At 59.8% G+C, this 22,391-nt stretch overlaps 1 protein-coding gene across 2 annotated transcripts in view; it reads right to left on the bottom strand.

Annotated features, from left to right (window-relative positions):
• Positions 1 to 963: 963 nt before the first annotated feature.
• The window catches only part of PTPRF (protein tyrosine phosphatase receptor type F), an 82,755-nt gene continuing 61,327 nt past the window's right edge, over positions 964 to 22,391 (bottom strand). The window contains exons 14-34 of one of the 2 annotated variants that reach the window (XM_045859835.1): positions 21,229 to 21,255; positions 19,842 to 19,959; positions 19,186 to 19,764; positions 18,438 to 18,535; positions 18,015 to 18,268; positions 17,834 to 17,927; positions 17,083 to 17,301; positions 16,589 to 16,749; positions 13,927 to 14,042; positions 9,249 to 9,346; positions 6,549 to 6,672; positions 6,206 to 6,381; positions 5,402 to 5,521; positions 5,039 to 5,193; positions 4,667 to 4,952; positions 4,403 to 4,581; positions 4,077 to 4,203; positions 3,724 to 3,849; positions 3,333 to 3,487; positions 3,094 to 3,229; positions 964 to 2,691 (exon numbers count right to left, since the gene is read on the bottom strand). In XM_045859835.1, the coding sequence (XP_045715791.1) occupies positions 2,623 to 2,691; positions 3,094 to 3,229; positions 3,333 to 3,487; positions 3,724 to 3,849; positions 4,077 to 4,203; positions 4,403 to 4,581; positions 4,667 to 4,952; positions 5,039 to 5,193; positions 5,402 to 5,521; positions 6,206 to 6,381; positions 6,549 to 6,672; positions 9,249 to 9,346; positions 13,927 to 14,042; positions 16,589 to 16,749; positions 17,083 to 17,301; positions 17,834 to 17,927; positions 18,015 to 18,268; positions 18,438 to 18,535; positions 19,186 to 19,764; positions 19,842 to 19,959; positions 21,229 to 21,255 (3,417 nt within the window). In that variant the 3' untranslated portion in view covers positions 964 to 2,622. The remainder of the gene's footprint in view (positions 2,692 to 3,093; positions 3,230 to 3,332; positions 3,488 to 3,723; positions 3,850 to 4,076; positions 4,204 to 4,402; positions 4,582 to 4,666; positions 4,953 to 5,038; positions 5,194 to 5,401; positions 5,522 to 6,205; positions 6,382 to 6,548; positions 6,673 to 9,248; positions 9,347 to 13,926; positions 14,043 to 16,588; positions 16,750 to 17,082; positions 17,302 to 17,833; positions 17,928 to 18,014; positions 18,269 to 18,437; positions 18,536 to 19,185; positions 19,765 to 19,841; positions 19,960 to 21,228; positions 21,256 to 22,391) is intronic. The other variant, XM_045859837.1, reaches the window with a different exon arrangement.

Here is a 22,391-nt window from a genome sequence, read left to right as displayed (position 1 = left end):
TTGCAAGCATCCTGTTTCATCTGATGAGAGTGTAAATACCACGAGGGAAGAAGTCTTTGCTCAGTACGCTAATATGACCAGTACATAGCAAATGCTCATTAAGTATGTGTTGAATGAGTGGATGAGACCTAATTTTCTCATCTACAAAGGGGCATAATAGGACCCACCCTGTACTTTGCTGTGAGATTACATGTCTTCCCCTGACTGGGTGCTAAACAAGATGAGCAAGGAAAGATAAGTATTGAATGATTTCACTTATATGTGCATTCTAATGAACACAATAAACTAACAAACAAAACAGGAACAGACTCAGATACAGAGGACGGACTGACAGCTGTCAAGAGGGAAGGGGCTTGGTGGAAAAAAAAAGGTGAAGGGATTAAGTTAAAAGAAAAAAAAAAGACTGACACAGATAACAGTAAGGTGATTATCAGAGGGAGGGGAAGGAGGGTGGGGGAGATAAGATAGGGAAAGGAGGGTGGGGGGAGATAAGATAGGGCAAAGTGGGGATAAATGGTGATGGAAGATTATTTGACTTGGAGTGGAAAAAAAAATAAAGTGAATCACTACTTACCTCAGGAAACACTCAAGAGGCCAGCTTATGTCACCTGCTCCAAGAAGCCTTCCCTGACCCTACCACAGGGTCAGGTGCTGTCTCAGTGCACCCACAGCACCTCTGTGGTAGGCTCCTTCACTATGACTCTCTACCAAGGGTACGCCTGCTCCCAGTCCAGGGAGCTGATGCCACGGGGGGAGCTCGGTATAAGCACCGGTGGCTCAGTCTTCAGGGTTTGTAACTGCTCCTCTCTGAAAGCAAGCACCGTGCCAAGAGCCCACCTCGTCACAAATACTCACGACACGCCCCTGGCTCCTTAGGAGCAGGCAGTCACCAGCACCTACCCTTAGGTACTGACTTACAGAGGCCAGACTCTGGTTCCGGAAAGAGCTGAGACAGAGGCCCGGTTTATAAGAAATCTGATTATTCAAATTTATTACCATCAAGAAGTATGCAATGATGCTGTAGTTTTCTTAACAAATAGAAAACAGACTGTGTACAACAGTGAACTCTACAGCACTAGCATCCACAAGGTAAAAATGAATGTTTCATCCAACATTACCAACCCTGGATTGTTGATCTTGACCGAGCCTAGCTAGATCTTGGGACGTCTGCTCCATGTCCCTTGGCTAAAACAGCTATGCACCCTTCCCCGCCCCCACTTACCTACCTAGATAGTGCTGCCCAGAGGAAGAGGCCCTCTCCCTGCCCCTCAGCAAGCCAAGATTATAAGGATTGATTATAGTACCATTAAAAGAATTCCAGTAGTCTTGCCACATTGGTTTATGAGGGCATCTTGAAGGAGTGGAAAAGAGCAATTCTCTTGGGCTTGGAAAATAGCTGCAAACCAGGGAGGAAGATCCTCTGGCCCCTTCTCTGAGTACAGACATGTGCTACCCGGCCCACTGGCCCGGACCTGAAGGGCCAGCCGTGCCCCTGCTTGGCCCTGAGGTGTGCAGGGTGTGGCACACACCCTGACCTGTGCCAACTGCCTTGGCCGCGTGACCAGACCCCCAACCTACCAACACCACACCACACCGCCACACCAAAATGCTGGGGACAAAAGCCAGCCTCCGCAGGTCCAGAGGTCAGCCTGGCAGCTCCCCGGGAGCCCCAGGCAAAGGGAGCCACCTCCCCTCTCAGGGGTTTGAAGCAGAGGCCAGGAAATGACTCTCTCTCTCTCTCTCTCTTTTTTTATCTTTTTCTCTTTTTTTGATTTTTTTTTAGATTGTTTGTTGTTTTTTTGTTGTTGCTTTTTTTAACCTTTGCAAACACGATGGTGATGAGAACGCCTCGCCAGGCTCCCCCAGACACGTCCACGGTTCTGGGCTGTGACTTACACACACACTGGAACAGATGACTGGGGCTGAGTGTTTCCTATCTCTTCCCCGCCCACCACTGCCTGTGGCGCCTGAAATAAGGCCCTTAAGGAAAACAAAACTAAACTAAAAAAAAAAATTGTTCCCTGCATTTGGCTGAAACAGGATCTTGTCTGAAAGGCCTGGAAAGCGTTGGATCAGTGAGACCCCCGCTCAGGCTGCGGCCCCAGCTCCACACGAGTAAAAAAGGCATGTTCGTCCTTCAGCAATAAAAGTTATACAAAAAAAAAAAAAAAGGATCCAAGTGAACTCAAAAAAGAAAGGAGATGACACCCCAGCCCCAACAGCAGCCCATTCTGCAGCTAGGAATTTGCAAAAGGAAAAGTCAGAGGGAAGAGGCTGGAATCCCTTCGTCTACTCCACTGAATGTATAAAAGGAGGCCTTGCCCCATCCCCACCCCGTGAGAAGAAGCATGAGAAACGCGGCAACGGAACAGAGAGTTCCAGCAGGCTCCGGGCAGGCCTGGAGGGTAGAGATGGGCTGCCTGCCGGCCACCCCCTCGCCGGGGGTTTCTGGGCTCTCTGTTTGGTGTGGCAATGTTCCTGAAACGCTGTGATCCCGGTGGGCTGTGCTCTGCCACCAATGGCATCCGTGCAGAAGGGCTAGATGATGGTCGGTATGGCTCAGAAGAGCTGGGTCCCCTCCGGAGCCCCCAGGCAGGGGCGGCGAAGGAGAGGCTGCGGTAGTTACGTTGCATAGTGATCAAAGCTGCCGAGGTACTCCAGGGCTGCACGGTAGCACAGCTGGTACTGGTCCTGCCGGGACAGGGGCATGGCCGGATGGTCGGCATGGACAGGGCCAGCAGGTACCCCAACATGCGGCCGAGGGCATTCACACTGCAGCCGACGTGCCACAAACTTAGCCTCTGCCGGCCAGGAGCAGGTGCTAGGCCCAGACATCTGCCCCAGGCTATGTCCAGAGAGCCCGAAAAAAACCTGTGAAAGCCCATCTCACTCCCCTTCCCACTACTCACATTCACCTGACGATCCCCTGTGAGGACCCCTACATCCAACCCCAGGGGCAGCCGGGCACACCAGTAGTGCTCGGTGCAGAGCTGCTGAAGGAGGCCCACGTCCCACCCATCCAGCCCCAGAGCCCCAGGCAGAGCTGGCCACGGTCAGTGTCGGTGGTGTGTGCCCATGCGCCGGCCCACGTACCTCCGTCTGCACCATGGCTGGGCGCTGGGTGCGCAGGGTCTTCACCGTCTGGAACATGTCCACCACGCCCTCGTAGCGCATCCGCTCCAAGACGATGCTCAGAGTGATGAACACCCCGGTGCGGCCCACGCCAGCACTGCTTGGGGACAGCATGAGGTCAGGGGTCATGTCTACCAGGCCTGCAGGCTGCCCCTGCCCCTGCCCCCACCCCCGCCCCGCCCTCTGGCAGCGGGCCCCACCTGCAGTGCACCGTGATGGGTCCATCCTGTCCAAACTGCTCCTTGGTCTTGTGCACCTGCCCAATGAAATCGATGAAGCCCTCCCCCGTCTTGGGCACGCCCTGTTCTGGCCAGTCTGTGAACTGGAACTGCCGGATTGTCCTTGACTGCCCATCCTGGGAGAGACAGGAAATGAGTTTGATCCCTCAGGCTGTGGCCCCACAAGGCCAGGAGAGTAGGACAATGACACAGGTAAGCACCCTGGGAGTTGGCCCCCAGCCTCTTCTCACTGGAGCCTCAGACTCCTGCAGCTGGAGTTAGGGTACCATGCAGGCAGCCCCCGCCCCACACGTGCTCAGGCAGTTAAGACGTGCTGTTTTGCAAATACACATGCTCCCCCGTCCAAACTCACCCGGGCATCCGTGACCTTGAATTCACGCAGGATATACTGTGGCATGTTGTACTCGGCCATTGGGTCAACGACAAAGTACTGGTAGCGAGCAGAACGCTCTGCTGGCCAGTACTGGTGGCATTTCTCCTGTGGACAGAGGGCCCGGCCCCCATGATCAGGTGGGAGGGAGTGGGAGGGGGGCGTTTCTAGGTATCAGAGGGTTCTGGGACAGGACCCCTCAGGTGGCGATAATGGAGGGGGATGGTCAGAGGCTATGCTGATGGGAGGCTGGGTTATGAAAGGAGAGAAGAGCAAGGGGGAGGCTGGTGTACTGCCAGGTGTAAGGGGGGCCCTGGGTGGGGGGGTGGGCTCACCCTGCCCATCTCCCGAAGCCTGGTCAGCATGACGATGATGGTGGAGTTGTGCTCCCAGAGCATGCGCCAAAAGTCCTCGGTGCTCTCTGCCAGAGGCCCTTGCGTGGCTATGTAGGCCTTTTGCTGTCTGGGGTGGACATAAACTGGACATGCTGGCGGTGCTGTGCTCCCAGGGTCCTCCCCAAGACTGCCTAGTCCCTTGGGGCCCCACTCAGGTCACCCTCCTCCAGGAAGTCTGGGCGAACCCTACTCTGTTGCGCCCCCAGCCAGCCAGCCACAGGCCTAGGTGTCCACGGGGTATGGTGGGCAGACACAAGCATGCTGACCTGTAGCCGTCCAGGAAGCTGGCGTTGATGTAGTCGGAGCCCTCCACACCCCGGATGGGCTGCAGACACACACGGGTCAACTCGTAGGGCATGATGTTCACCAGGCGGTTCTTGAACTTGTTGCAGGGCAGGTTGGCGCTGATGAAACGGGATGTGTGGGCCTTGGAGCTGGCCAGCAACTAGGGAAAGGGAGGCACCGATTGGGCCTGGCTTCCCGGGGGGTCTCATCCCCACGACCCAGTCCAGGCCCACCCCTCGGCCCACCTTGAACTCGAGCTCCATGGCAGTCACGCTCTCCCCAGGAGGCACTTGGCCCAGCTTCTGGATGTGGGCGTAGAGGTTGCGGGCAGGCACCTCCGTGTGTCCGCACGTGGCGGCCTCCAGCAGCGCCTCGTGGATGAACACGTACTGGTCCTCCGTCTGCACCATGTAGTTGCGCTGGGACCGCATGCACGTCACGTGGCCGTAGATGTCCACCGTCTTCTCGTGCTTCATGCGCTCCAGCATGGCGTCGATCACGATGAAGCAGCCCGTGCGGCCCACGCCCGCGCTGCAGGACATGGCTCGGCTTGGGGCAGAGGTCCACCCGCCTCCCGCCTCCCGCCCCACCCCTGCGCTGGCGCCATAGCCCCTCACCTGCAGTGGACCACCATGGGCCCCGCATCTAGTGGGTTGCAGGCCTTGACCCGCCGCAGGAAGGCCAGGATGGGGGTCGGGTACTCAGGGACTCCGTGGTCTGGCCAGGCCATGAACTGGAACTGACGGAGCTCCCGCTTCTCGCTGGAGCCACTCTGGGGAGAATGTGGGGAGAGACGGCATGACTGGGAGACTGCCTGCCACAGGCTCAGGGCACAGAGACCTGGGCTGGCCATCGCAGTGCACCCCACACCTCCGAGTCCCTAGCCTCCGACTCAGGTTCCTGCTTGCCCCTGCCCAGCATGCCACACTCCAACTACCGTCCTTACAGGGCCTGCGCGGGACCGGCACTGCAGGCCATACCTTGTGGAGCGCAAAGGTGCGCACAGTGTAGGTGGCCAGCTCCACTGTGTCCAGCAGGGTCACCTGAATGAGTCCATAGGTTTCGGTGCCACGGACTGGCCAGTACTGGTCGCACTTCACCTGCAAAGTGACCAGCAGGGCAGGGTGCAAGGATGTTTGGAAGTGCCCAAAGGTTCAGAGGGACAGGGGCCCTGGGGCAGAGGCAGGGAGGGCAGTCTAGCCTGCCAGGATACCAGATGCCCCGGACTCTCAGCTCCACCCTGCCGTCCCCTCACCAAACCGCATCAGGTTCTCACGTGACGTCGCCACCCCGGCCCTAGCTGGGGGACTCAGGGCCGTAATTGAAATTTATTTATTCATGACCAGATCGCACCAGGCACATTTTCTGCCAAATTTACCCATAACGTTTATGTGCCATTTTCAAGCTCTGTAAATTTTACGTTCCAGTCAACAATTTGCAGTGCAAAAGCAGATAACAGCAGCTCTTTCCACTAATTAACTATGGAGATGTGTTAGTGCCCCAGGAACACTCTGGCATCTGGGGAACATGTCAACATTCCGGGAACACGCCAGCAACTGGGGAACACGTCAATGTTCCCAGAAAATGCGGCATCTGGTGCAACATATTAACATCCTAGGAACCCACCAGTGTCTGGGGACCGTGATGATAACACCCCAGGAAAACAGCACTTGGCGAGTCCCTTGCGGAACTTCTCTCCCCAGGGGCAGCACAAGGTGCCCGGAGTCACGTGGTGGCCAAGTGTTTCCCACTGAACCTCCCGGCAGAGCCCCGCACGGTCCTACCCGGGACTTCTCCTCCAGCCGAGTCATCATGACCACGGTGGCCGTGCGCTGCTCCCACACCATCCGCCAGAAGTCGCCCATGGTTTCGGGCAGTGGGCCCTGCGTGGCGATGTAGGCGTTCTGCTTGCGGTAGCCGTCGATGTAGTTGGCGTTGATGTAGTCGCTGCCCGGGACACCTGTGGGTGGGAAGGGACATGGGAGAGCGTTATTCCAAGGCCCCGGTCCCCACCCACCACGCCTCGGTGCACCCCCAGGACTCGAGGGCCTCTTCCACAGAGTGCACTGTCACCCCGGCCGGCCAGGAGGAGAGCAGGGGATGGGAGGGGGCCCGCCCTTGGCTCACCATCGATGGAGGTAAGGATGACACGAGAGTGGTCGTAGGCAATGACATTTGCGTAGCGGTTCTTGGGCTTGTTTACCTCCAGGTTTGAATTCTCCCACGTGAACTGCTGTCCAGGGTCAATGGACTACAGAGAACAGAGGAGGCAGGTGGAGAGGGTGAGCACGGAGGTCTGCCTCCTGCCCCCAAGGGAGACCTAGCCTTCCGGGTGGCGCCCGCATCCTGTCTTCGCTCCTGGGCCACGGCCAGCCCCTCTAGTCCGAGGCTCCAGTGAAGAGTGAGCTCTGGTTCCCCCAGTCATGAGGTTCCAGGGCTGCCACACCACTTCTGGCTATGGCACCAAATCCCCTTGCCTGCAGTGACTAGGAGTGAGCTGAGGGCAGGGGGAAGTCCCTCAGGCCCTGCACCCAAGTAAAGAAATGAGCGCAGAACGAGAGGAAGCAACGGCAGCCCGCTGTGCGGTGCCCGCCACTGCCTAGGGCCCCGGACACCCATACACGGCCTTGTCTGGTTCTCCTACCTCTCTGGCTGGTTCTCTTCTGACTCCTCCCCTCCCACCCACCCACTCAGTAGGCAGGGCACAGTGCTCCTCCAGGGTTCATTCCCGGCCCTCTTCGACCTCTACAACTTTTCCAGGGTGACCTCACCCTGTCGTAGGACCTCGCATCCGTGTGCTGGAGCTGCCCAGAACCCAGCTTGTAGCCTCCAGTCCAAACAGCCAGCAGCCTCTTTACACAACAAACAATCCTTACACAATGTAGATCTAATGGCCAATTTCCTGCTTAGTGACTTCCACGGCTCCTCGTTGCCTCACCTCCAACGACAATAATAACAGCTCAATCTTAGTGAGAACTTTGAGAACTTACTGCATGCTTGGCACTGCTCTAAGCACTTTGCATGGATTCCCTCGTCTAAACCTCCTATGAAGCAGGTTCTATTATTATCTTCCTTTTACAGATGGATTCAATCCAGTTCTCAGCACAGCACACGACGTCCTCCATGCCTTGACGCCAGCCCGCTGCTCTCCAAGGGACAGCGTGCACTGCCTCCGTGAGCCCGCCCAGCGCGCCCTGCCCCCCAGCCTACCTTCTCTGCACGTCTGTCACCTTCACTGCTAAGGCACATTATTCTACTCCATGTTGATTATCTGTCTGCACTCCCTTCTCCGAGGACTGAGCTCCCCAAGGCCATCTGTCTCCTTATCCCTAGCACAGAGGTGGTGGATGGCAGGTGCTTGACAATGTGTGATGAGTGACTGACTGACCATTGAAGGTAACAGAACTATGGGATCTTAGCTGACGGAAAGCCCACGGCAGGCCAAGGCAGCCAGAGAAGACTTCCTGAAGGAGGAAGCTCTTATAAGGAAAGCCCAGGCTGGAGGAGAAAAGTGGGCCAAGGTGGACAGGGGAACCCTGGGCCTGGGCAGGCAGCACAGAGCCTCACTGGGAGGAAAGGCAGGCGTGGGGCGCGGCACTGAGTGTGCATGGGCTGAAGACCACGGGAGGCCTTTCCGGCCAGCTGATGGACTGAAGGCAGGGAGCCCAACTCACTGGAATTGTTACCCTCGAAGCAGGGCCTTACGCAAAGCAGGGCCTGGTGGGTGCTCTGTGGGGAGAGGCGGCACGCTTTCCTCGTGGCAGACTTGTTCACCAACCTGCCTGCCAAGCTCCGCGTCCTCTGCAGAAACCTGGCCCACAGCCCTGGAACCTGCCTGCCTGCAGCCCTGGAAGGGCAGCCTCGATGCCCAGGGAACCACACACACGGCCTGGACATCTGACCAGAGAGAAGCAAACTCCCAGCTGGGCTGAGCCAGTCGTTCCCTCGCCCCCCACCCCTCACGGATCGGGGGTGAATTCCACGTGAGGTCTGTGCCTGAAGCAGGGGGAACAGCGGGGCTGAGCCATGACCATGGCTCCCTCTGGGCCCCTCAGAGGAGGCAGGGCTCCCCTTGTTACCGCCTTCACTGGCAAAGCGCCTCCCAGCTGGGCAACTAGGAGGCCCTCAGACCCCAGGCCCAGGGAACAGTGGTCTGAAGTCTGAGTTCCCAGCAGGGAGGAGTCAAGGTCTGAGTGAAGCCTGAGTGCGGAGGGCCCTGCAAGGGAGGGTTTCTGCAGCCTCACCTGAGTTCCCCGACTCCCCATCTCTGTGATCTGTGCAGCTCTGACATGAGAGCACACGCCGGTGCAGGGCGCGGGCAGGGCCCGGTATCAGGCAGGCCTGGGTGCGAATCCTGGCTCCCCTGCTCGTCAGCTGTTTGACCCTGGGCAAGCTCCCTCCCCTCTCTGAGCCCCAGCCTCCTCCTCTCTAAGACGGGAGGATCCCAATGCCCACCACACAGGGCTGTGGAGAGGACGGAATGCGGCGAGGTGCGCGAAGTGCTTAACCCAGTGCTGGCTCACGGTGAGCTTCTGATCAACGCCAGCCCTTGGTACTGACACGAGTGTGGATGTGTGTGTGCGTGTGACCTTCTGCCTGCCTTGGTGAGCACCTGGGCGGGTGTCTGAGTGTCCAGGCCCAAGCTACTGGGAGGGCCTCGGCCAGGCCCAGCACCCGAGGGGCTGAGTTCCCGACTTGCCACTGCTGACCCCTCCGATGCGTGGTCTGGGGAAGCCCCCGACCCACAGCTGGGACTCGAGACAGGACAGACGCAGGCGTGGGGTTAGGCCTGGGTCATGCACCTGGCCGGGGGTGGGGATGTCTCACCTCATACTCCTGGGAGAACTTGAGGCCATCGTTGGCTTTGAGGCGCTCAATGTTGTCCGCTAGGTCAGTGATGGGGATGGGCGGGTGGTCTCGCATACCTGGGGGCACACACAGGGTGAGTTAGCATGAAGCCTGAGTGAGGCGGTGGAGACAGCCCCAACGCACGTATGTGCACATGTGAACATGTGTGACCATGGAGCACGTGGCACTGGTGGCATGGAGACAGCAGCACATGCGGCGCGACAGGGATGGCGGAGCACACAGCGGCTGGAGAGGGGAGAGGACAGAGAGGGGGTGTGCTGTGAGCACGTGTGAGCATGTCGGTGGGACTCGGCGCTGAGTGGGGGCACCAGGGCCCCACCTGGTGGGCTTGGCCCCTCCCAGTCTGGGGCTGGAGCCCAGGTGGGGGCAGCTGATGGGATGGGGCTCTGGGCTTCTTCAGCCTGCGCCCGCACCCCGGGGGGCCTGCCTGTGGACAGCCCTCCTGCCCCTCACTGGCGCCAGTCACCGTGGGAGACTCCACGACATCACCGTCCCAGCATCGAGCACATGGATGGAGTGAACACGAAGTACAGAGACGTAGCAGAGTGACAGGGAAGGACTCGGAGACAGAAGCAGAGGCGAGGGGGGAGACGTGGAGACAGGGAGCCCAGGAGACAGAAGAGGCACCCAGAAAGGTGTCAGACTGAGGCTGGAGGCCAGAGAGGCAGAGAGACTGGGCCAGGGCCAGTGAGAGGGGGAACAAAGCTGGAGGAAGCAAGTAGGAGAGGGGGAGGTCGGAGAAGGGGAAAGATGGGGCAGCAGGAAGGGGGAAGGAAGAGAGGGGAGGAGAGAATCAGAGGAGAAGGGTGGTGATGGGGGCGAGAAAAAGTGGAGGAAACAGACACAGAAGCCAGAGGAGGCCCCAAACACGGGAACTTGAAAAACTAACTTGAGATATTCGGGCAACTGGGGACACTGGAACCTGCAGGGGAAAACAACAAAACAAAACAAAAAATAGCAGGGCAAGAGAAGAAATCCCGTTAACCTTCTCTGGTTACACCATAGTGGAATATAGCGTGGGGGGGGCGGGCAAGGTGGGGAAGGGGCCGAGCAGGCTGGGGAGGGGCGGGCAGGAGGAGGGAGGGGCAGGGGCACCGAGCCAAGCCCCAGCACAGGCCTCCTCCTGCCTCTCGAGGGGCACAGACCACTTTCCCACCCAGAGCTGGGCACTCCCAGCTCCCGGGGGTCCGGGAGGCCTCTTTTTATAACTACATTCTTGGTCCAAACCAACCCTTGTCCCCTGAGGTACCAAAATTAAACCTTAGCTATTTTCAGATGAATTGGCAAAAGCGAACTATGCTTTTGTATAGAGAAATGAGGCCTGTGTGGCAAGAAACGAAAGGGTCAGTCTGCCCGAGAACACGCAGACGATGACGGATCGCTCTGGCAGCTTTTCTGTGAGGTCGAAAAATTTTCAGAATAAAAATCAAACGATAAGAGAAAAAAAAACTGTGGAGACCCTGAGCCGTGGAGAGTGCCGCCATCCCCACAGCCCCCACCACTGTCCCTTGTTTTACTGTGTTTTTTCCCCATCTCCATCTCTCCCTCTGATGACCCTTCCCCCCATGTCCCTTGCTTTTCTAGGGTCCCTGGTTCACTCACCACTGCCCGTGTCCACAGGGGCACCTCTCCCCACCAGCAGCCTCAGTTCCTTGATCTCCAGGTTTTTGGTGATGCTCACCATGCCCCTCCCCACTGCCTGACCTGGGCCACAGCCTCCTGTCCTTCTGGCCCCTGGGCCCCTGCCCTTGGCCTTGAACACCACTGCGGACCTCCTTTTCTTCCCTCCTCCTTCCCTCTGGCTCCTGCAGTCACCGGAACTCAGGATCTGTCCCCTGGGTGCTGAGGCTGCTCAGCAATCCTCCCGGGCATGCACATTCCCAGGCCGTGACCTCTCTCACGACCCTGCTCTAACCCCTTCCCTCTCATCCCAGAGGAAACAGGCCTAGCACCAAGAACTCCAGCAATGTGTCCCCTTATACCACCTCACCTGCATCCTATTCCCTCCTGGCCCGGAGCTCCAAAGGCACCCCCAACACACCTTTCCCAGGCTAACTCATACCCCACACCCAGGGCTTGAACCCCGAGTCTCAGATGCTCACTCAAATGACCAATGACCGTTAATAATGCCATGTGGGAAAGAAGAAAAATCCTTTTTGGATCTCTTACCCCTCTCCTCCCTTGCCCTGTTCCTGCCCCTCCTGGCCTTCGCACTTGGCCTCTGAAAGGGTTTCTCCACTTGTTCCTTCCCTGTTCACTGCTCCTCAAGGCACTGAAACGCTTCTGCCCTCAGGCTCGGCTGCCATGCTCTCTCCAAGTGCCTATAGCCCAAGCCGATGGTCCCCTGCCCCCTGGGTCTCCAGCCGCTATACATCACCAAATCCCCTCCCACACAGCCCTCCCCGCCCTGGCTTCCGGGGACACTGTAACCTCCTAGGCTACACGTCACCCATCCTCCCTCAGCGTTTCACCTCCTTCCCTGGCGCTCTCTCCGCCCCCTCTTCTCCTGGGTCGCTCATCTACTCTACTTTGACCGCTGCCTACTCCTCGGCACCTCCCACGCCTGTGGTTTTGGCCAGGATGTCAGAGCGAAGGTCCAGACTCACAGACTCAACTGCCACCCAGAACCCCTGCTCCCACCCCACTACTGGCCAGCAAGGAGGAGCCATCCTTGCGTGGCCCCTGGCTTCACCCCACGTGCAGGCCAGCCCAGTCCCCGCTGCCCTGCCTCCTTCATGCTTCTCTGGGCCCACCTTTCCCTCAGCCCCACTGCCACCCTCCCACCTTCCACTCACTCGGTGGCCTTCTAAACAGGCTCCCGCCCCAATTTCTCTCCCTTTGACCTGTCTTCCACACAGCAGACAGAGATATTTTTAAAGCACAATTCCGACCTTGCGCTCCCCTGGGGAAAACCTTTCATGCCTCCCTGGTCCCCTCAAGGGGAAGCCCAAACCCCTGAGCCTGCTGCTCAGGTTCCGCTGTGACTGGACATCCGCCTAACTCTGCAGCCTCATCTCCGGGCTCTCCACAGCCCCGGCCCCAGTGCAGCAGAACACTTAGCGCCCGAGCCGCGCCTGTGCGCACTAGTTCCACCGACGAGAGCTTCCTCCCACCCCTGTGGGTGGTTAATACCCGTATGGCTTGGCATCCCTCTCAGAGAAGGTTTCCCGGCCCTCCGGGGCCCCAGCACCCTGGAGCTTTGGTGCCTCACAGATACCCAGGTTGCAGCAGCGTGCTGGGTCTGCCTGGTCCTCTCTCTCAGGACGTGTGCCCTCAGAACTCAGTCTCCATGTCCTCAGGGAGCCCAGGCCACAGGAAGAGGCTTCATGTGGCTGTGACAGCGGACAAACTCAGGCGGGCGTGGGGCGGATTCTAGCATCAACCACCAGACACGTGAATGAATGAGTCTTCAGGATTCAGGGCTCAGCAAACTTTTCTATGAAAGGCCACACAGCAAGTATTTTTGGCTTTGTGGACGTAACGAATCTACCACATCTACTTAACTCTGCCTTTGCAGTGGGACAGCAGCCATGGACAATACATAAATGAATGGGCATGGCTGTGTTCCAATAAGACCTTATCTGCAAAAACAGGTGGTTGGCCACGGGCCATCGTCTGCTGACCCCCGCTTTCAATGATTCCAGCCCCCAGACTTCACGTCTTCCGGCTGAGGGCCTGGAGGCCCTGGAGCAGAGACAAGCCGTGCGGGCTGCTGTGCTCCTGTCTGCCTTCCTGACTCACAAACACTGAGAGGGATAATACATAATCACTGTTGTTTTCAGCCATTAAGTTTTGGGGTGATCTGACACGCAGGAAAAATGAGCTCCTGCACACACGAGCCTGTGTGCGTGTCAGCGCGCTCCTTCATGCTGCTGTCGTGTGTCTGTGTCACAGGCACCCAGCCAGACCCCGCCGTGCGCACAAGACCAGGGATGACGGACGGGCGAGACACAGCCCCCGGCTCCCCGGAGCTCGGACTGTCATTGAGGCACTGCCAGCCCAGGGTGGGAGGTGTCGTGACAGAGGAAGCAGAGGGGTTCTGGGAGCTGAGGGGAGACCGCCCCAGGCCTGTGTGGGGGCTGGGGCGGTCTGGGAGGTATCACCCAGGAAGAGAGGTCTGAGCCGTGTCTGCTGGGGCACAGGGAGGGAGCGGCACTCTGGGTAGAAGGAACAACCAGAGGGTCTCGTGAGAGCGGCTGGGAAAGGAAAAGCAGGCACCAGGCCCTGTGCAGGGCCCCCATGCTCTCATGGGAAAGCTGGGGCCAGCCGCCAGGACGGGTCCCACAAGTGTCTGATGTGGCACTTTCTACCAACACATTTGTCTTTCACGTGGAGGGGCCGAGTGCCGGTGCATGGTGGGGGTGTGGGCTGTGTGAGGCTCCTTGGCCTATGTTCGGAGACCAAAGACAAGGCAGGGCCTAAGCTGCCTGGCCTCCCCTGACGGGCTCTTGGGCCCCAGAGCGCCGATCTAGCTATTGGATCTGGGGCTCCCCAGTCACTGCAGCCAAGTGGATGATACAGGGAGAAAGGCGACAAGGAGGAACGGGAACAGGGCATGAGGCCAGGGTCCCTCAGCGGAGACCCCGGGGACCTGCAGGCAGGGGCTGGGGCAGGCAGGCTGGAGGAGCTGCCCTACCTGGGGTCTGGTAGTTGAGTCTCCGCATCTCCACGGGGTCGGAGGAGTGGGCCAGCAAAGAGTCCTTCAGCCCAATTGACTGCTCATCCTTGGAGGACGGGGAGTGGGTCCTTTTCCTGAAGAGGCAGAAGGGCATTCGGTCAGAACCCGAGGTCCAGGCAGAGGGCAGAGATGCACGGTGTGGCGTCCACGGCTCTGTCCCCCACACTGCCCCAGCCCCAGCCCCTCCTAGGGTCACTGAGCGCAGGGGAGCCAGGGGAAGAGCAGCCTCGACGTGGAGAACACAGGGTGGGGGTGGGGAGAGGACAGAGAGAGGTACAGCAAGGGAGAAGGGGAGGCGGAGGCTGGTGGCTCCTTCCGACAGAGGGCAGGCCACTGCTGGGCAGTGGCTACTGGCCCCAAGGCAGTCACAGCTGAGACAGCAGGAGCCACCAGGAATAAACATGCAGATGACACGTAAGATACGCAAACATCACAGAGCGTCAGGCCCCAGCTGTCTGACTCTTGGTATTAGGGTAGATGCCCAGGGCGGCAGGGACAGGGCAGGGAAAGCGTCACCCTAGCCAGGCAGAGTCCTCCCTTGATGGCCTCAGCTCCCCTGAATACAAGGACATGGTCAGAGACAGACTATGGCTCTAGCTGCTGACAAGCACCCAGGGGCTGCTGCTGCTCAGCAGAGATGGTTATGCGGGGGTGGGGGGTAGTGGGCACTCGAGGGAGAGAAGACCTGTGTGAGTTTGCACGAGTGCGTAGTGCACACACTTCCCCACTGCCCTACAGGCAGCGCTCTCTGCACACATGCAAGACTCTGTCTCCTATAGCACTCGGGTGACTCAGAACAGGGAGCCTGGTGAAGGCTCCGGAGAGCTCAGAGCCAGTCTGCGCACGCAGGGGGGCATCGGAAGTCGGTGCTATGCCTGCGCCCTGGAGAAAGGGCATTCCTTGTGCAGGGTGCTAGTGGAGAGAGGGTCAGAGCCTACCCCAGGGCCTGCTGAGCTGATGGGACAGCCACAGGCCAGGAGGCTTCCAGTCAAAGCACCGCCCCTCCCTGCTGGGCCCAAAATGTGCAGAGGGGTAAGAAGTGACGGGGAAGGTGTGTGAAGAGAGAAGGAATGACTCCTACCTTTCTTGTTTACTAGGTCCCGAGAGATAGGCAAGGACAGAAGAAAGAATGGTCACTGTTTCTGTCGAGAACTCAGGGTCTCTCGTGACACGGGGGGGCCCCGTGGGGCCTGTGGACGGCACCTACTTGGCATGCACAGGGAGGGGGCTGCCTCTCCTGATGGACACCAAGACCCAGACGGGAGTGGAAAGGAGGATGAGTGGGTGAGGGGAACGATCCTCGGGTCCCCTCCCACAGGTCTCCGTGCCCTGGCCCCATCCTTCCTATGCACCCTGGAAGGAAGGAAGGAGCCAACTCCATAGGAAGGAGGCACTGAGTCCATGTCAGAGAGGAGGGACAGGGGAGAGATGGGGCACAGAGCACAGGATCGAATATATGGGGACATGTTCAGACACACTGCCCAACACGCGCTCACTGACAATCGTTCACTGATACGTCTCGTGGGCTCACCCTCGTGCCGGGCACTGGAAATGCAGGCCCAGCGACATGCCCAATGAGGCTGGGCCAGATGGGGCCAGATGGGGCCAGTGTAGGGAAGAGGTGGGGGCCCACAAGAGCCTCACAGGCCTGGAGGGGAGCCTTGAAGGATGAGACAGCAGTTGCCAGGTGGGCAGGGAGCAGGACAGCTGCAAAGGGGAGGGGGACGCAGTTGGAGCTGGCAGGGCAACTGCATTAATCCAGTGTGACAATGTCAGGAGTGGTGGCAGGGGCCAAACTAGAGAGGTGTTTGACTGTCAGGTGACAGGGGTCAGGGTTGATCATGGGAGCCACTAAAGACATTCAAACTGAGGTGACACAGTTAAGTCTCTGGTAACAGCTTCCAGGTTGCAAGGTTAATGGATAGAAAAAGGAGACTCCGAGAGCAGGTGGCTGCAACTACCTGAGAGAGAAAAGACTGAGGTGTGCTGTGTCTCCAGCTGCCTGCTCGTGCATCACCTTGCGGGGAGCCCACCGGGACAGGAGGAGGAACAGACCCGTAAGCATTCAGGAGAGGACTCACAGGAGGCAGTGGAGCCAGAGGAAGAGGAGAGTGGAGGGTGACACCCGGGTTTGGCTAGTAATTGGGGGGATGGGAGGAGGGTTTGGGAGAAGGTTCAAGATGCACTGAGTACAGGACAGCTGAGAACGCCGTGGTCACAGCAAGCACTCGATAAATGCCTGCCAAGTAAACATCTGTGGGCACGTGGGCCTGGGCCTCCCAGGCCAAGGAGTCATCTCAGAGTGGCAGCACAGGAGGTGCTGAAGGTAGGAGACCAGGAGAGGGCAGTGTCTTGAAGCTGAGAGACAGACATACTCACAGCCACCAAAACAGAGACCAACGGACAGACACGCCCACGGATGCACGGGAGCCAGCCCTCTGTGAGGCCGAGGCTTCCTATCACACGCAGGCAACACACCCATGTGCACACACACAGCTTCTGCTCTTCCTGGCTCCCCACTGAGCCCGGGCCGGGGTGCAGGCCGGTGTGGCTGCTCCGGGCCTGGATGAGAGCCCAGGGGCAGGTGGCCGCCCCCTGGAGTCCTGAGTGCAGCGCTCACCTCTTGAACAGGAGGATGGCGATGACAATGAGGATGATGAGGATGACCGCCAGGACAGGGCCTGTCACCCACAGCATCTCAGGCTCCTCCTGCTGCTGCGCTGGCACCACCTGGACCACAATCTCATCGGAGTAGGGGCTGGCGGCATAACGCTTCTGTGGCTGAGGATCGGCACAGGCAGTGAGCTCAGCGTGAGAGTTCCCCCCACCCCGTCCCCTCCCAACCCAGAGAACGGACTCAGGGGCTGGGCTGTGCTGGCTGGCTGGCTGGGACTGGTCTCCCACACCCAACAGCCCGATCAGCTGAGCGGGTCCCTAGGACAGCTTATGCCTGACTCTCTCGTTCCTAGGGGCTGGTGTCTTGAGATCCCTTGGGTAGACCTGGGGCCTCTGGGGCTGCCCCAGGCCTGGGATCTCAGGGTGCTGGAGCCTGGCCTGGTCTTGGGGCAGGCCTGGGGTCTCGGGGTGCTGAGGGCCCAGGGGGCTCAGGCAGACCTGGTCTACGGATTCCTTCAGGGAGGCAAGCACAAAGCACTGGTAGCTCAGGTCCGGGGACAGGGGCCGGTTATAGAAGCCCCGGTAGCTCTTCTTGTCCCCCAGGGTGAAGGTTTCGGGGAGCACGTCCACCTGAGCGGCCACGTAAGGCTTCAGCCGCTCTGTCTGCCGCCGGCGCCGGCGCTGCTCCCTGCCGCCCTGCTCGATGGCCTCCAGGAGCTGACGGAGCAGAGCGCAGGGTCACACCGGGCCCTAGAGCACGTGTCCTGGGCTGAGGCCGGGCTCACCTTCTGGGTAAGGGGCTCGAGCCCGGCCCTGCCCGCGTTCCTCGCAGAGAGATGCCGGACACCAGGCACAGCAATGCCCCTCCTTCCCGCCTGCCCAGTAAGATGACGCCCTCTGGTAACCTGCCTCTCTGCCTCACCAGAACAGACAGGTTCCACACCACTCAGAAGAGGATGGGGGCTCCAAACATCCTGGGGGCTCCTCTCTAGTCCTGCTGAGGACTTTGGACCTTCAGGAGCCTCTCAAGTCTATAGAACTCGCAGTTTTCCAGACCCTCAGAGATGTCTCTATTTTTTCCCATCCCAGGGATCCTCAGCAAACCCTCCCAGGGAGTCCCCCTCCTCTAGGACTGGCCTGGCTGCCAGTAAAAGTGGCCAGAGTGATTCCAGTTTGGGGGAGCCCTGGGGGCTACAGCCAGCTGCTGCCATGGGGCTGTCGTGAGCGCTGCCCCGGCCCGTCCCTGCACCTCGTCCAGCTCCAGCTCCTCCGGCGTGCTCCACCGCGGCGTCAGCATGCTCCCACCCACGCGGTCAATGGGCACCACCACGATGTAGAACCACCTGGGCGGGCAGAGCAGGAGACAGGACTGTCACTGCCTGTGCTCGTGTCGCTAGCCCTGCCCTACCCCCACGGCCTCGCCTGCCCACCTGATGAGCGAGGGGTCCTGCACGTGGGGCATGGAAAGGGTGAAGCGGCCGTCCTCCATGTAGGCAGAGGCGGGCCGCGGCTGGTGGGGCAGGAGGTCGGGGGCCGTGCGGATGGACACGAGGTGCTGCAGGCCCCCGGCGCTGCTGCCCCGGTTCATCAGCACGAACGAGTACTGTGTGTCCGGCTGCAGGTCCGCGATCAGCTTCCGCATGGAGTGCCCATCCACCTCCACACTCTGCCCGTTGTATAGGATCTGTGGGGAGAGGGGCGGATGGCACATTGTGTGAGGTGCCCCGTCGTGAGCCTGCGGGGCAGAGCTCACACACGCACGCCTGACTGGACCCCGAGTCACAAACGCACACAATGGGACATGGCTGCGGCAGTCCCGCACGAGGGCTGGGCTGGCCGTGGCCATCACCCACCTTGAAGGGCACAGCCGACTTGTAGGAGTCGGGAACCTCCCAGCTGAGCAGCACAGACGTCTTCATGGCAGCCGCCACACGGAAGTTTTTGGCAAACACTGTGGAATATAAGGAGGGAGTCAGTGCTGGCTGTGTGGGTGGGTGAGCGGGCCTGAAAGGCTCCCCACTAGAAGAGAGACACTTGTTGGGGTGCCGGGGCCAGGAGTGGCTGCAGAGAACTGGGCACCCCACTCCCAGCCGGCTTCAAATCACACAGTTCAGCTCCCAGCCCCAGCTCTTCTGCACAGTGAGGACACTGTCAGCAGATGCCACAGCACCCATGACCTCCACAAGTGCGTGCTTTAAAGCTGGGGCTCACAGGTGCCTGGGCAGAGCGGCCACAGGTGAGTGGGCCTGGCCATGAGACGCACATGGCCAAGCACCAGAGCAGTGGAGCACGCTCAGTAAGAGGCTGGTGGGTCATGGCCCCAAGAGATCAGTGTCACATACCCAAGAATGGTGATATAGTCAAAAAAGCTCAGTGGGTCAAGGTCACAAGAGATCAGAAAGTCACACAGCAGAGGTCAGTAGGTCAAGACAGCAGAGGTCGGGCAGCCACACACCGAGAACATGGCGCCCGTTCGCTAGAGGTTAGTGGTCATGGTCACGAGAGACCGGAGGGTCACAGAGCAGAGGCTGGTGGATCAGTGGCCAGAAGTCAGTGGGAGCAGCAGTTCCCCAGGCGCAGCCACGTGGCCGCGGCACACACCTTGATCCACGGGCATGGTCCGGGACTGGATGCTGGGGCTGAGCGGGCCAGCGCCTTTGCTGGTCCACGCGCGGACCTTGATGTCGTAAGTGGTGTCCGGCTTGAGGCCGGAGAGAGTCAGGCGGGTGTCGGCAGTGGTGTCCCGCAGCTCCTGCTGGCTGTTGATGTCACGGTAGGCCACCGTGTAGTTGGTGATGCGCCCGTTGCGCTCCGCCAGCACCGGGGGGTCCCAGGTCAGCTCCGCGGTGGAGGTAGTCAGCCCCACCACGTTCAGGTTTTGTGGGAAGCCGCTGGGTACCCCCTCCGGGGTCGTGATCTCCTTCCTGAACTCCTCTCCTAGGCCGGCCCGGTTTTTGGCGGCAAGCCGGAAGATGTAGGTGGCCCCCTTGTGCAGGCCGGTGACGGTAAAGTGCTGGTCATCCTTGCCAAAATCTATGGTGTTGGGCCTCGCCTCGTCGGCCCGGTGGTACTGCAGCCGGTAGCCCAGCAGCTCGCCGGGCAGCTCCTTGGGGGGGTGCCACTGGAGCAGGGCGGTGTTCATGGCGGTGGCGCTGACCATCATGGTGGGCCGGCCTGGGACTGAACAACCACGCACTGGGCTCTGGCACGGCCCTCCTCCCTGCCCCCCGCCGGCTCTGTCCGCACCCCTGGCTCACCTGCCCCCGTCGTCGTGACAATCTTGGGCTTGCTCCGGGCACCGTCTCCTTTGGTGGTGTAGGCGGCGACAGTGACGGAGTAGGTGGTCTCCGGGGTCAGGCCGCTGATGGTGGTTTCCTAAGGGGGAGGTAGGAGCCCATTCCTATCACAGGATGGCAAGGAGAGGCCAGACCGGGCAATCGCCTCAGGGTCCCAGCCAGTGGGGCGTCCCCGGAGCACACAGGGCCAGAGGTCAGGCAGGTAAGACGTGTGCCCAGGAGGACCCCGCTGGTCCCAGGAGCCGCACGCCTGGGGCAGACAGCTCGTTCTTCCTTCCAGACAAGAACAAAGGCCACACTGTTCCTTCCCTCCACTGTGCAGTGAGCAACACCTCGTGAGGTCTGTGCACACGTGACACACAGGGCCAGGGCCTCACACACACATGCACATGAAATGCCTTACATGGCTCTTGGCACACACATTCTGTAGCCCACAGCCCTTCTTGAATAAGCAGGTGGAAGGCCACCTGCAGGTACGAACCCATCCCCATGCACACCCAGAGCAAGGCAGAGGGATGGTCCCAAGTGCTACCCCGAGGATCAAGTCAGAACCCCACCTGACCCCATCGAGGCACTAGCTCCGTGAATACCTTGTGCCCTGCGATACCTCCTGAGACAGGGAGGAGAGACAAGGACAGGGAATCCCGCCCTGGGAACGCACTTCCCCATCCGCCCAGTCATGCCTGAAAAGTCCCCTGGCCTTGGCAGGCCCTGCCCATATGCCCATGTCCAGCCAAGGCGTCGTTTCCGGACATGCTGAGACACCATGGGAGGCCAGACAACATCACACCGAGGGAAGAGTGGGAAGAAAGGAGAGACCACTGTGCAGTGGGAACAGAGCTGTTACCGCCAGCCCTGGTGTCCCTCCAGCTCGGCCTTGGGTGGGCCACTGCAGCCACCACCAACCCCTCACAGGCCCCCTCCTGCCCCAGCTGGAGGGGGTCCCAGGGCTGGGACTCCAGAATGCACCAATGCCCAAACCCAGCTCTCCAAATGACCCCCCAGCCTGGGCGCAGGGCAGGTGATTTTTCATTCCAGGAATCAATAAGGCCTAACAATCAGGATTGGATTTAACTCCATCCCTGTCTGGCCAGAGCCGGGGCCAGGCCCTGGTTAATCACGAACATTGGCCTGAAATTGCTGCTCAACGGGCAAGAAGTGAGGATTAGAGGAAATGCCAATCGCTGCTCAGCTCGGCACTCCCATCTAAACGCCTATTTTCTCCAGATGCGGCTGGTGCCCCGTGGATCTTGGCAGCTCAGGCTGGGAGGAAAGGCAGGGGAAGGGGAGGGGCCCACGAGCCCAGCTTGACCCAGGTCTTGCCCGCACGCGCACACCTGTTACTTACATAGTCCTCGGATTCCTCTGGCTGCCACTGACCGCGGAGAGGGAGAGAAAGGGAGACAGGATGTGAAAGACTCAGGCTGGAGAGCGCCTGGCCCACGGAGCACAGACGGAGGACGAGGGCCTGGGAAGTGCCCACGAGGTGGCAACCCAAAACCACTCCCCTGGTTTGACCCCAGCCCCTGCCTCACGAGCCCATTTGTCTGCAGCAGGGCTGAGGAGGGGAGGGCTCCAGGCCACTGAGGGATCAGAGTGCGCCACCTGAAGGTGCTTTGGGGGCCAGGCCGGCAGACACGGGGTGGGCAGGACCAGGCAGGCAGAGGGGAGGGAACACACCACGGGACGAGCAGGGAGGGGGACTGCACAACCCGGTTTGCCTGGGGCAGTCCCGGCCTAAGCGTTGTTGCCATGCCGCGACCCCAGCGGGGATGACAGACTATACAGCCGTCAGAGGCAGAACCAGCGTCCCGGGGCAGTGAGGCCTGCATCCCGGTTGGGGGTGGGGGCCTGGGGCAGGCTGGACAGCAAGATGACAGAGCTGTGAACAGCCAACTCGGAGCCTGGGCCCTGCTCTACGGGCACAGGGGAAGCACTCAGACCCTGCTCCTTCCTGGGGGTGCCTGAGACCTCGTCATGGTAGGAAGGCATGTGCCAGGGCTGGCAATGCTATTTCTCAGTGCGTTCTTCTCTAGGCCATGGGGCGTGGAGACGTATTAGCTGGACAGGTGGAGGAAGTGATGTCTCCATTCTGTGGCCCTATGTCCCTGGAGGGCCGGGGACCGGCAGGTGTAGAGCACAGCATGGAGAGATGGTCCAGGACATCTCCAAGACAGAGGTGCATGGGGTCCTTCAGCCCAACCACCCTCAGAGTGCTGCTTTGCCTCTGTCCACTGTGCCCAGTTCCTCCTGCTCTGGTTGAAAGGCTTTGCAAGGAGAGCGGCAAGGGTATGGAGGGGAGGTCGTTAACAGGCCCCTACTGGCCATGGCCACTTTCCAGTTTGTGGCTGGGCCCGCCTCTGCCCTAGGTCCCTTGCCTGGTGGGAGACCCGCACTGTGCAAGCCAGGCCCAGTCAGGAGGGCCTCACAGGGTACCTCTCCTGCACTGGAGGCAGAGTGAGAGAAGAAGGGAGAGACAAAGCAGGTGGAGTGGAATGGAGAGAGAGAGAG

This window comes from Phyllostomus hastatus, unplaced genomic scaffold (genome assembly GCF_019186645.2).
Source record: "Phyllostomus hastatus isolate PE091 unplaced genomic scaffold, TTU_PhHast_1.1 phas_scaffold_182, whole genome shotgun sequence".
NCBI lineage: Eukaryota > Metazoa > Chordata > Mammalia > Chiroptera > Phyllostomidae > Phyllostomus > Phyllostomus hastatus.
Note: the sequence above shows the minus strand (reverse complement) of the source record. Positions and strands in the feature narration are given on the sequence as shown.